The sequence below is a fragment of the Dama dama genome, chromosome 7 (genome assembly GCF_033118175.1).
Source record: "Dama dama isolate Ldn47 chromosome 7, ASM3311817v1, whole genome shotgun sequence".
In the NCBI taxonomy this organism is placed as follows: domain Eukaryota; kingdom Metazoa; phylum Chordata; class Mammalia; order Artiodactyla; family Cervidae; genus Dama; species Dama dama.
This window is the reverse complement of record NC_083687.1, coordinates 18,080,501-18,094,000: the sequence shown is the minus strand read 5'-3', so window position 1 is coordinate 18,094,000 and position 13,500 is coordinate 18,080,501. Positions and strand designations below refer to the sequence as shown.

Genomic DNA, 13,500 nt, shown 5'->3' with positions numbered 1-13,500 from the left:
AAAAATCAAATGTCTGGAGCAGAGGTCGTCACACCTTTTCTGTCTTAGGCCAGAGTAGATACTTCAGGCTTTGTGAGCCATATGGTCTTTGCCTGTGATATCCTAAGTTCTGCTGTAGAACCTGATGTGCGCATTTCTAAAAATCACTGCACCATGCAAAATTGCACAATTAAAGCCACATGGCTTATGGGAAAATGGGGCTTGAGACACAATACTCAAATACTTAATGAAGGACACTTTTTTTTTTTAAAGATATAGTGTTTTTACACATTAAATGGCTAAGAAACACACACTGCAATAAATATGGCCCTTTATCTTGAAAAACAAACACCTGAAGTTGGCTGTGGAAGCGGAGGTCGGAAGGATGTGGAAGGCAGGTTGTGCCACCAGATGAGGGTGTGGTGCCAACCCACAAGGTGAGCTGGGGGCATTGGCACAGGTCTGAGGGATGTGCATTTTGTGTATCATCTGGCTTGGCTCAGTGGGGGTAGTTTTTTGCTTTCATCTAGCATCTCAAGACAAAATTGCATATGAATCAAATTTGCTTTATGACCAAATAGAGTAATTAGGTTGGAACAAACTCATTTGCAAAAGCAAGTAACAGGGTTCTAGCCAGACGGCCCTGGTCTCTGCTGCAGTGGCAATGAAAGCAGAGAACATGGAAGTGGATGGGTGTGGCTGTGTCCCAATAAAACTTTATTTAGGGACACTGAAATTTAAATTTCAAATAATCTTCCCCTATCACAAAATACTGTTGTTTCTTCTCTGCCTCCCCCGACAACCATTTAAGATGTAAAAATCACTTTTCTCTCATGGACTATAAGAAAACAGGCATACACAACCCTGGTTTGCCAACCCCTGGTTAAAAGCTTTCACTGGCTAAGAAAGTTAGAAAGGGAGCTGGTCTGGTGGTGACCCAGGGTCTGACCTTTCTCATCCTGAATTTCCACCTCCCTCTAGGTGCTTTCTTCTAGCTCTTCCAACCAATCTGAGACCTTCTCGTGTTTGAACAACCTCCTGGTTGCTGGCATTCTCCCCAAGTAGCTTGTGTCAGGGGAAGGCAAAGACTGTGCCCTCTAGAGGCTGGCAGGGTGGGTAGAGCCTAGAGAAGACTCGTAGAATAAGGTGGGGGAGGTGTGTGGCTCCCGTGTAAATAGGTAAGAATCCACTGCTATGCATGAGAGGGAAGCAGTGCCCACCTCCAGCGAAACAAGGAAAGCAAAGATCTCCATCCATCACATCAAAACACTGAACTTCAATAAACACCTGCCTTTTGTCTTTATCCACCTCCCAGCGACCTGCCACAATAGCTGGAGAGGAAGGACCCATTCCGACCCTCGCTGGGACCTGGGATTGCTGGCTGTGGGACCTCAAGTCAGGTCCCAGAACTGAGCAGGGATGCAGGCCTAGTACGCAAGAGGGAACCAGCCCTCCTCAGGGCCCCCTGTCGAGAACTGGGGAGTCAGAGGCCCGCGACCTGTCTTGGCCCTGATCCGGGTCTTCAGCTGTCAAGGCTCGGAGTCACCTCCAGTCACCAGCAGGGATCCTGGAGTCCTTCCACGCTCCGCAGACCCGGACAAGCGCTGTGTCCTCACTCCATGGTGACGGGAACATCTTCAACATCTCGGGGGACGGCACTCTGCAACTCACGCCTGATCTCCGGGGACAGCTGCGGGTGGGGCTGCAGCCGGAGCAGTTCCAGTAGGGCCTCCTTCTGCTCCGCGGCCAGGTCGGCCTTGTAGCGCTGGACCAGGGTCAGGAGGCACTGGTGCCACAGCACGGGCAGCTCCCGCTTCTCCGTCCGGAAGCCCAGGAAGTGGAAGACCAGGGCGTCCAGCACTCGGTAGGGCAGCGCGTACTTCTTGTCCAGCAGCAGCCGCAGGAAGATGCTGTTGGCCCCGCTGTACTCCATCTCGGCGATTTTCAGCATGGCCGCACTAGTTGGGAAGGGAGGCAGGGAAACGCTGGGGGAAAGCTCCTCCTTACCCCCGTCCCGTGCCCCTAAACTCTGCTGTCCCTCAGGGGAAATCTCTGCATTCTTCTCCCCTCCCCTAACTCCCTCGACCTGTTACCAGGGCTACGCTGACTCATGCCAAATCCCCACCTCTGGCTCAGGCTGCTTCTGTCTCAGAGTGTATCCAAATGTCTCCACCCCAACCTGCTTTCTTCCCATGTTCCCCATTCTCTCATTCATTCAACTCTTCACTGAGAATGTGCCAGGCTCTGGGACCTTGTTCCCACGGGACTGACACTCCTGTGGAGTTATCATATACCCATCGACTTAACTGAACTGCAAACCCAAGAGCTTATGTGTGACTCCTTCCCCCGACTGTGCCCCCATCCCACCCCAAGTGCACCTCTGCTGTCTGAAGATGGGCCAATCTGTGGCTCTGCAGCCCCCAACACTACCTGGAGTGCAGCACGGGGATGGAGCACTTGGTGATGATGCTGCCCACGATGATGGCTTCCCGGAGGGTACAGGTGCCCGACTCGCACAACGGGATCAGGATGCCTGGGGAGGGGCACAGAGGCACGGTCACCCGCAGTCCAGAGTGAGAGAAAGGAGGTAATGCAGGAGCTCCAGCCCCGCCCTTTCTTAATCGCCTCCTGGGTCCCCACCTTTAAACCAGGCTCCAGGCTTGAACAGGGCCTTCTTCAGGGCCATGTAGAGGTGGAAGTTGAGTCGTTTGTACTCAGCAATGTCATCTCGTACCCGGGGGAGCAGAACCAGGTTGTAGAAGCGCTGGGCCATCCGTTCCTTTAGGTTAGAGGCGAAAATCCTAGTGGTTTTGGAAGGAAGGGGGACAATCCCAGGTTACTTGACAGAGCTGGCTCTTCAAATATCACTGTGGATGGTATTTGCATGCAAGAGATCGGATGGTCCGGGGTGGGTGTGTGTAGCTCCCAGGTCAGATTAGAGGGAATAGGAGGGGGCTGCAAGATGTACCTGAATGGGGTGAATGCTGTCCGTCTTCGGGCGAGCCAGAGCTCTGCAGACAGACAGGAACCAGCTGTTCACCTTCCCCTCTCTATCAGGGGTCCCCTGTACCCTGCTGTGACTAGGGACCTGCACACGCCTGGGAAGCCACAGACTTTTGAGGCCACCCTGACACCGCAGAGTTGTGTCCCTGTAGTTAGGAGCCTCTCCCCTAGAAACTCATCACAGGACGTTCTTAACAGGATCTTGGCCCCAGAAAAGGAAACAGGAAAAGCTGAGGAAGTGATGCCATAAAGAAGCACAAGAGAGCGCTCTGGGAGGGAATGTAAAGACAGAGGGAGGGAAAGCCTGTTCTTCCCGCACCCAGCCCTTCCTACAGACCCAAGGCTGCCCCGACCCCCATCAGCCCTACCTCGTGGCCTGGTACATGGCAGCAGCGGTCCAGGCCTCAGGCTCTGTGATGTAGAGGATCTGCTCCCAGTTGGAGAGTGCAGGGATGATCTTAAAGGCCTTGGGCAGTTTCCCACTGCGGTACTTAGACAACACCTGGGCAGGAGAGAACAGAACCCTCATCTTCACTGACGTACACACTGCTTGTCAGGGCCCCATCTGAGGTCCTCGCGTCCATTAACTCACTTAATCCTCACAACCATCTTGTGACGAGGTTCTAGTATCATCCTCATTTTTCAGTGGGGAATTGAGACTAGAGTCATAAGCTGGGGAGCAGGACCCCTAAGCCCGCCCGCAGTCTACAAGAGATGTGGGCCCCAAGAGCCCTGGTGGGGGTATCCAGTCATGGCTCTCCTCAGTCCTTACTTACCTCCCGAACCCCTCTGTAGACCTCTAGGACGCGGGGGTCCAGCTGGGGCACAGGGAAGCCTGACACCTCGGACATGACCGTTTCGACTTCCGTCTGCTTCTCAGTTAACTTCTCCATGATGATGTCAGCCAGGGTGCGCCTGGGGGAACAGGAGGGAGGGAGGGGGCGGCAGGGCCGTGTTCTCAGTCTAGGGAGCTCTGGACGCCCCACACCGTCTATCGAGAGCCCTCATAAACCTGCAACCTTGCTGGGAAGCGTGACTGAGGTCTACTCCGCTGGGCCCACCCCCCCAGCAGAGAGTCCCTACAGAGCACAAAGGACCCGGCAGTCATTCAGCTGAGGATGGAGCTGCATGGAGGGGAGGAATCTGGGCTCTGAAGGCGACTGCTGGGTTCAGGTCGTGGCTCCTCGGCTCCCTGCGTGACCTTGGGCAGGCTACTCTGCCTCTCTAAGCCTCAGCTCCCTCCCCTATAAAACAGGGATGATAACATACCTACCCGCATAAAGGTAACACATGGAGTAAAACCCTGCTCTGACCTCTTCAGAGTGCCAGACACACCTCAGTGATATACCTGTGATATATTTCTGGGAGCTGGGATCATTAGGGAGAGAGCACGGCATACCCTTTCCCCTGTTTCAATTTATTAAAATTGATGGGGAGAGGTCCAAGATGATGATCTGTTTATTCCAACCTCCTTACACACAATCTGACTGTGATGATTCACAATTATCATTACATTGGGCTTCGGTACAATAAAGGCATCTTCAGGGGCTGCTGAAGTCTATTTAAAAACCAGTCTTTGGAGGGCAGGACTTCCCAGATGTCCCCTTCCACCACAGCACTATAAAGCAATGTATGGCAAAAACCAGACGTACCCTTGTACCAGCTGTGCAACAGACATGGTAACTGATAGGCAGAGGGGTCAGTAACCCACCCATGGTCTCTCAGCTCTTGAGTGGGGGAAATAGTCAAAGCCTGTCTTTCAAGGTCTGAAGGTCAGGTACCTTACAGTATACACGTGCCCCCAAGCTCAGCGGCCTCTGACTGCTGAGTCCATGTGGGTCTAGCCGGCTGTCACCCCTCAAGACTGCCAGGAGCCCCTGTTCCTAGCAGTTTTACTCTTCTGTTGAAAACCACCCTGGCAAGCTTGTCAGAATGAGCTGCCAAAGCAGAGTTACAGGTGCTGAATGAGAGCCTGAGAGCCTCTCTGGAGAGACCCGCACACGTGCCGTGATATCCCCCTCAGATCCTGGGCAGCAGGGCTGGGAAAGGGGCTCAGGCCTGCACTGTGCCCTCAAATACACAGCTGCAGAACTTGCTGTCCAGCCCCTCTTGTCTTTTCATAGCAATGATAGCAACGATACTAATATACTAATGATACTAGCATGCGTGAACCCACAAACAGCCTGAAGAACCAAGAACAGCATCAGAATGAAGTGGTTGAGGGCCCTTATCAGAGATGCCTCTCTCCTGGGCCAAAACCCATGGCCTCTGGAGCCTGACCATAGGAGCTTAAAAACCTACATGTTTTTGACCCAGCACTTACTGAAGATAAGAATAAATCAGTGGTTCTAATTTATTAGAACCACTAATTTATTATCTGGGGGATGATTTTGTCCTTTAGGGGACATCTGACAACGTCTGGTGACATTTCTGGTTATCACAGTGTCGGGGAGGGGATCACTACTGGTATCCAGTGGGTACAGGTCAGGAATGTTGTTTAATAGCCTACACTGCACAGGACAGCCTCCACAGAAGAGAACTATCCAGCCCCAAATACCAGTGGTGCAAGGGCTGGAAAACCCTGGATAAAATGACAGCTAGGGTATGAAAGAGATGTGGCCAAAGAAACCAAGCTTATTGCTAAGAAAACTGAGCATACCAAGACCAAATGCAATGGGACAGATTGCCCAGAGACAGAATAAGGCCTTGCAGCGATGTCACCAGGTAATCCAGACAGTTCAAAGACAGGTGGACAGAGGGGGAGGAGCTATTTTGAGTCTGCATCATTCTCGTTCAGAGCAGTCCTCAGAGGATGCGCCACTTTTGTCAAGGTGGCTCCCCAAACTGGCAATGCTCAGGCCCTTCCCAGAGATGGGGACTCAAAACTCTGCCAGAACACACTCTCCTCTGCATCTCAAGTTTCTTTCCTACATAGCTGCTACCAGGAGCTGCTCTCCCAAATCCCGGGCCGTGCCAGCTCTACCTGGCAGGAGGGTTCTTATTCATGAACATCTCAATGGCACGCTCATCCTCGGGGTCCACGACCACCTCTGCCTGGTAGCCCGGCCCTGCCATCGTGGCAGCCTTCTCCAGGGTGGGCCACTCTTCGTCATCTGATCCATCCTGCGGCACTCCTGGACCTGGAAGAGGGAGGTGAAATGGGTGAGCGTGGCCAAGCAGTGGGTGAGGAATTCAGAGGTCAACTCAACTTTAACCATTTTGGATTATGGTCTGGGCCTCACACATGCTTGTAATAAATGCACACTACCTTCCAGTCCCCATGGGTGTGCAATCCTGCTTGAGAACCAAAATATACATGTATGAACCAATGAGACAGTGACAGTAGGAAACGAGAGCGAACATACGAAACTGTTACATAACATACATAACCACCATAACCATAAGGAGTTGCTACTATTATTACACCCAGTTTCAGATGGGGATGCTGAAGCACAGGAAAGTTGACTGACTTGCCTACCGCAGGCAGTCTGGGTCTAGATTATACATTCACCACCTCTCTCTCACACGCATGGTGGGGCTTGATTAGTGTCACCATGTATATCATTGTGACATGTGTATCACAATGCAGAGACGATGTATACCACAGGCACTCAGAAGAGACGATGGATGCTAAGGATGCCTAGGCTCTGGATGGGCAGTATGGGAGCTGGAGGAGTGTGTTCTAGACCTGGGTACCACTGGCAGGAGGGCTTGTTGGGAAGCCCAAGAGTGTCTGCTAGGAATTCTCTGGTGGTCTAGTGGTTTGGACTCCATGCTTTCACTGCAGGAAGCGAGAAATACAATCCATGCCATGGTTGGGGAACCAAGATCCCACACGGCCTGGAGTGCAGCACACACACACACACAACCCCCAGAGATACTGTGTGATAAAAGCTAAATAAGGGGGGAGGGTTACACATACCAGATGTTCTGTCTCACATGCTAACAACTCCCAGATCTGTACCTGTAGGGTTACGATCTCTCTTTGCTCCAGACCCTAACGCCAGCTGCCTCTTGTACAGCTTGTTCATGGATGACCCGCAGGCACTTCAATCTTCAATCACTCCCTTTCCCTCCTGGGTCTACACTACTCACCGTGTTCCACATCTGAGTAAATGGAACCACCATCCAGTCAACACTAAGCCAGAACCTAGGCAGCAGACCTGCCTTGTCCACTGCCCCCGACTCCCAACACCCAGTCAACTACCAAGTCCTTTTCCACTGAACCTCACACAATCTCTCTTGAAGCTTTCACAGCCCTGTCTAAGCCTAGGTCAGTATCACCTCTTGTCTAGATTAATTCCACAGTCCCCAAACTGGTCTCCTTAGTCTCTATTGTTTCCCACTCTTCAGGGCAGCCACTGAGACTTCTGTAGCTTTTGCTCTTATCTACCTCACCATCATTCAGCAAACACTGAGAGTGTCTACCATATGTGAGGCACTGTTGTGGGTGCCAGCAAACAAGAGGAAAACATTTTGCCCTTACAGAACTTACGTTCTCATGGTGGACACAGACAATGAACTAATACGATATACGTTATGTTAAAAAAAAACAAATGCCACGACCAAGAAATACAGCAGAGTAGAGAAGTTGTGAGTGTGGAGACAGGGGTGATGTGTTGCAATTTTTAATGGAATGGTCAGGATAGGCCTCTCTGAGCAGGTGAAGAAATTAAGGGAGGAAACCAATAGGTGTATGAGGACAGAAGGACCTGCCAGGGTGAAGGCCCTAACTTGCCATGTTTAAGGAACAATGAAGCCTATGTGAATGGACTTGAGTTGATGATACCATCCAACCATCTCATCCTCTGTCGTCCCTTTCTCTTCCTGCCCTCAATCTTTCGCAGCATCAGTCTTTTCCAGTGAGTCAGCTCTTCACATCAGGTGGCCAAAGTATTGCAGCTTCAGCATCAGTCCTTCCAATGAATATTCAGGACTGATTTCCTTTAGAATTGACTGGTTTGATATGGATGGAGAGAAGAGGGCGGTGGGGGAAAGGAGTAGGAGAGGTCAGACTGACAACAGGTGCAGATCATACAGGTCTCTGTAGATGAGGTAATCCTCGAGTTGCTGAGCTGAGAGTACACTGTGGTCGATACGGGATACTCAGTAAGAGGCTACTGCAATCATCCAGGTGAGAGAGCACTGTGGTTTGAACAGGATGGTGTTCCAAGATGGTGCCAAGTGATCGGATTCTGGATATATTTTAAAGGTAAGAGTCAACAGGACTTCCTAATTGATTAGATATGGAGCGAGAAAGAGACAAGTCTGAGTTTTCTGTCTGGAGCAAATGGAAGGACATCGTGCCATTAATTGCGGTGAAGTGGATTGGGAGTGGAGCAGGTTTGGCAAGATGGTCAGGATTTCTGTTCTGGACATGCTAAATCTGAGATGTTTCTTAGACTTCAAATCAGAGAAGCTGAAGAGAGAGCTGAAATACAAGAATTTGGGTTTCATGGAAGAGATCTAGGCTGGAATATCAACTTGGAAGCAGTTAACAAATAGATAGGATTTAAACCTTGAACCTGATAATAGCACCAGAGAAGTCGTCAGAGGCCTTCAGAGAATAGCTCCAAGGATGGAACCCTATGGCGCTATAATAAGAGGTTGGTGACAAAAGAGGAGTCAGCAGAGGGAGTTCCCTGGTGGCCTAGTATAAGGATTCTGGGCTTTCACTGCTGGGGCTCAGGGTTCAATCCCTGGTGGGGGAACCAAGATCTCACCAGCCAGGTGTTGGGAGGCGGAGAATAGGAGCCAGCAAAGAATACTGAGAGGTGCGTGAGTGTACTCAGTCGTGTCTGACTCTTTGCGACCCTGTGGACTTTTCCTGACTGTAGTTCGCCAGGCTCCCCTGTCCATGGGATTCTCCAGGTGGGTTGCCATTTCCTTCTCCAGGGGATCTTCCTGACCCAGGGATCGAACCAGCATCTCTTGCATTGGCAGGTGGGTTCTTTACTACTGCACTACTTGGGAAGCCCACTGAGAGGTGAAAAACTAGTAAAACAGGGATGTGATGTCTTAGAAGCTGAGTACAGATACTGTAGCAAAGAGGCTAGTGTTTGTGAACACTGCTCTCAGACAAATGAAAGATGAGAGTTGACAAATAGATTAAGCAACTTGGAGGTCAACACTCTCAGCATAAAAACAAACAAACAAAATGACCATCTTTTAATTAATTTCTCTCCCTTTCTATTCCTTAAACAATATTGTTCTTTGTGCTCAGAGCACTCCCCACTTTTCAGTTCTCAGCACAAAGATCATGCAATCTAGGAAGCCTGACTCCCAAGACGAATGCTATCGTTATCAGGGAAACTATACTTTATCACGAGTGCATTATTCTAATTGCTTATTTAATTCCCCCTCTCTTGGGCTACACTGTAAGATCCTGTAGTCAAGTATACCTTTATCCTATTTACATTTTTTTACCTAAACTATCTAAACTCCTAGCACGGTGGGATGTGCGTAGTAGACATTCCATGATTACTTACAAAACATAAATAAATGCTAGGAGAACTTAGCGGCCTGAGTAACCACTTCCTGTTGGCCTAAACTCGGGGATGCCTAAAAGAGTGCCACTCTAAGGAGTGGGCGTGGAGGGCTCCGGCAACCCTCAATCTGCCCCAGAGCTGGGTCTCCCACCCCATTACCTTTGCCAAGGTCCTCATTTTTTTGTTTTATGTTTTTTTTAATTCCAAGTTAGTCCCCTGCCGGACACCTTTCAGCCGTCCACCCCAGCTACCCACCCTTCTCCTCGTACCCCATCCCCGCCACTCACCCAGCCGCGTGGTGCGCTCCCGCGGCGGCGCGGGCCTGTCCCCGCTCCCATGCTCAGCCTCGAGCTCCTCTTGCTGCTGCCGCGCTTGCTGCAAAATCCGTCGGGTCAGCCGGGGCCCGACGTACTCTTCCTCTTCGTCTCCGGTTCCGCGACCCCGCCGTTTTTCTCGGGCTCCTGCCCGCACCGCCTCCCCAGCCAGGATCTGCTCGGCCAGCGGCGCATGCTTTTCCTGACCCCCGGCCCCACGGGCCGCCTTGAACTTGGGCATTTTTTGCGAAAACCGGGCCGTAAAGTTTCCCACGTGGGTATGGAGGAGAAAAAAAAAAAAAAAAAAAGCCCTGCGTGCGCTTGCGCAGTAAACACCCAGCGTCCAAGAGCCCACCTGAGCTCACAGCGCCCCCTCGCGTCTGGAGGCCGGGTGTGCCAGAAGTCCCGTCCCATTCCCCAAAAAGAGCTCACGGGTCCTGGAGCTGGATCCTCCCGAATTTAACGTTGGCTTCTCTAAGTGGTTGTAGTCCGAGCTACACTTTCCTAGTTTCCTGGATCTGGGTGGGGGTGGGGGCGGAGTCGGACAGTGACGTCACCGAAGGACCTAGACACGCCCCCATTCCGCCTGAGCGCGTCGACTGGGCGCTGTGTTTTTACGTAAGTTCCGGAGCGCCTCCCTCCGTCGGAGCTCGCTTTAGCGAGGTGGTTTCACCTCGTGTGGGCTGCTGGAGCACACTGCGTTTCACTTGTTTGATCCTCCCATCCTCCTGGCCCGACACCATGGGAGTGACTTGGTAGGACTTCAAAGGACTTTGTGGGGCGGGGTTTGGGGGCTTGAAGGCCCCTGGAGCCTCGAATATACCCGGGAGGAGGATCCCGACCAGGGTCCGCAGTCCCCCGGAAGATGAGCAAAATATCCTCGGATTGTGTGGGTGAGGGGGCCACCGTGAGGGCTGCAGAATCTGCAGGCCCTTTTCCTCGGAGATTAGCCCCTTCTTCCTGGAAGGCGGCAGGTAAAAGGGTTTAAGAACCCGTTTAATGGTCGTGTACCTCCTTCCTTTTTTCTTGGTACAATTTCTTGACCTTGAAGCCCGGGGTAGAACTAGGGTTGAAAGTAGGATGTCGGGACTCGGACCCATCTGCAGGCAGGGCTTGGATGGGTAGGGGATAGGCAACAAGGAGATAGTTATCTTTTTTAGGTTTTTGCCTGCCCCTCCCTACAGCCACTAAATGCAGTTAGATCAGCATGTGTCCGGTTCTAGTTTGGCCCTCGTAAGATCTTGAGTCTGGAGGGAAAAAAGGAGCTGTTGGGAATTAGGAGACAGGAATTCCAAGCACATCACCTCTTCAGGGCCTGTTTCCTATTCTGTTTAATTACACGGTTGGTTTAGTTTCTGTGGACTTATTTCTAACATGTTATAAGTCAGTGTGGCAGGGAAAGGTATGGGCTTAATTCTCTTGGAGTCATTCGTTCCAAAATGCTAGATTTCAGGGCTTTAAAAAATATATGTCTTGAGCATCTCTCCCAGAGAGGGCTTAGAGGCCAGGTTATCTGAAGACAGTGGCTCTAGGATTCTCATTTAAGACCCTGTGGGATCTCCTCCTGGTAGCCCAGGTCTTGCAGATTTGTCAGTGTCTGCACATTTGCTTCCTGAAGTTGACATCATGAGCCTCTTTCAAAGTCCTGTACTGTAAGAGGGATGGGAAGAATGGGAATGAAAAGTTTGCTAGGGTCTTTTATGGCAGTCCAGTGGTTAACACTCCACGCTTCCACTGCGGGAGGCACCTTCTACTTCAGTGGGCACGGGTTCAATCCCTGATTGAGGAATTAGATCCTGCAGGGCTTGTGGCACAACCGAAAAAAAAAAAAATTTGCTGCAAAGAGGCATGAAACCCTGGAAGTACCTGTTCTTTCAGGGCAGAAGGCAAGCGGGGAAAGGGTTCTCTGTTGGGATGCTTCTCAACTTTTTCAGGCTTCTAGGACTTCTGACCGCAGTAGCATCACCTTAGGGATTCTCTTATATTTCAGAATAAGGCACATCATCATCATTACTTGTTAGTGCTTTTTCTGATGGAGATTAGAGACAGTTTTAGCAACAGTAGGACTCTATTGCTTCATTTAGTTTATTTTGGTTGATCATAAAAGTAATGCAGTGTCCCCCAACATTCAGCCACATATGATTGTACTTAAGATTTTTAAAAAGCCAGTCGCACTTGAACTATTATTTATTAACGTCTTGTTTTAATCCTCTTTCTTCTCCATAAAAGTATTTTAACAGACAACTGTATTCCTGGGGAAGCATTCTGGTAGAGTTAAGAGCACAGACGTGGAGCCAGCTTGCCTGGCTTTGACTCTTGGCCACACCACACCAAGCTTTGTGACCTTGTGCGAGTTATTCAACCCCTGTGTACTTCACTTTCCTCATTGGTAACAAAGAGATAATTGTATATCTTATGGGGCTGATGTGAGGATTCAAAGAGTTAGTTCATTGAAAGGTCTTTAGGTACTACCTGGCACATAGTTGGTCCTTGGTGATTGTTACCTGCCACTCTGTAAAGGGGGAGCCAGTTTCCCTCACCATAGAAGGAAATCTTGGAAATGACTTTTTGTTTTGTTGTTTTGGTTAAATTCGTGTACATGCTGTTGCCTTTCACTTCCAAGGATTAGAAACTTGAGGCTTGCTTTCTCTTTGCTCCCAGGATCCTTAAAACTTTCTGCCTTGATGGAAATGTTCTGTATTAGCACTGCTCCCAGCCACTTGTAGCTGCCAAGCCTTGAAATGTGGGTTTTGCAGCTGAGGAGTTGAGGTTTTAATTTGTTTTATTCATTTAAGTGTAAATAGTCGCATGTGGCTTGTGGCTACTGTGCTGGACAGCTTGCATGCAAAGTGTTAAAGAGAGTAATAATAATTGGAATAATAATTCCAAGTTGAGGCTTTCTTCTTAATGTAGTCAAAACTGAAAGAAACGCGGAAGAAATCCCTTTCTCATCGTGTGACTGTGTTACTGAACGCTCAGCCTGTGTGCCACCTAAAATCTTCTGTGGAATGTTGGCATGCTTGCCACACTCGGTAAACGGAGGTGCTCTAGACAGGAAGTTCAAAGCACTGGTATGCGTCCTGAGACCTGCTCTGGTTCTTAGTGGAGTTCTCTTAGTGGAGACTGTGGGCCTCTGTTTCCTTCTTTTTAAAATGAGAAGTTTCGGGTTAGTGGTGTCTATGCACATTCAGGCCCTGATGAGCTATGATTCTGCAGGCTCGTGAACGACTCATTGATGATTTTGGTCCTTTTCCGTCCAGTGTGTCCCAGATGCCCGTGGCTGAGGGCAAGAGTGTCCAGCAGACTGTGGAGCTCCTCACCCGGAAATTGGAGATGCTTGGAGCAGAGAAGCAAGGAACATTTTGTGTGGACTGTGAGACCTACCACACAGCTGCCTCTACCCTGGGCAGCCAAGGTCAGTGAGCGTTGGGCCTGTGGGATGGCTGGAACCTGTTTTGGAGTTAATAGATGTTCATGTTCATTGGAATCTTTCTGCTCTTCTGCTGAGGGTGGCGTTCTTGGATATGTGGTATATGTGTTTCTGAATTCATTAATTTTTCCCTTCATCTCTTAGTCTGGGCCTGTGTTATAGTCTTTTTGCACTTTTAAAGCAATTTTCATTTCTCAAAGTGTTGATCACTAATTTTCTCAGAATCATCTGGGTTGCTTGTTAGAGGTGCAGATTCCTGGCCCAGCTTACAGACTCACTGGTAATC

General features: G+C 50.1%; 2 protein-coding genes across 4 annotated transcripts in view; one reads left to right on the top strand and one right to left on the bottom strand.

The window, feature by feature from the left end:
• Nucleotides 1-293: 293 nt before the first annotated feature.
• Nucleotides 294-10,304, bottom strand: BYSL (bystin like). The gene is made up of 7 exons (XM_061146697.1): nt 9,758-10,304; nt 5,966-6,122; nt 3,759-3,897; nt 3,351-3,484; nt 2,620-2,780; nt 2,410-2,512; nt 294-1,937 (listed from the first exon to the last, which is right to left on the bottom strand). Exons 1-7 carry the CDS (start codon nt 10,023-10,025, stop codon nt 1,592-1,594), a joined length of 1,308 nt encoding a protein of 435 aa, XP_061002680.1. The 5' UTR covers nt 10,026-10,304; the 3' UTR covers nt 294-1,591.
• A 108-nt stretch (nt 10,305-10,412) lies between these two features.
• Nucleotides 10,413-13,500, top strand: part of MED20 (mediator complex subunit 20) — a 52,293-nt gene continuing 49,205 nt past the window's right edge. For all 3 annotated transcript variants that reach the window (XM_061146696.1, XM_061146695.1, XM_061146694.1), the window contains exons 1-2: nt 10,413-10,539; nt 13,045-13,199. In XM_061146696.1, coding sequence (XP_061002679.1) covers nt 10,526-10,539; nt 13,045-13,199 — 169 coding nt within the window. In that variant the 5' untranslated portion in view covers nt 10,413-10,525. The remainder of the gene's footprint in view (nt 10,540-13,044; nt 13,200-13,500) is intronic.

Coding starts and splice junctions, on each gene's coding strand:
- BYSL (XM_061146697.1), bottom strand. CDS start 10,025: ATGCCCAAGTTCAAGGCGGCCCGTGGGGCCGGGGGTCAGGAAAAGCAT. Junction 6,123..9,757: donor GGAGCGCACCACGCGGCTGG/GTGAGTGGCGGG, acceptor TCCCTCTTCCAG/GTCCAGGAGTGCCGCAGGAT. Junction 2,513..2,619: donor GCCTGGAGCCTGGTTTAAAG/GTGGGGACCCAG, acceptor GCCCCTCCCCAG/GCATCCTGATCCCGTTGTGC.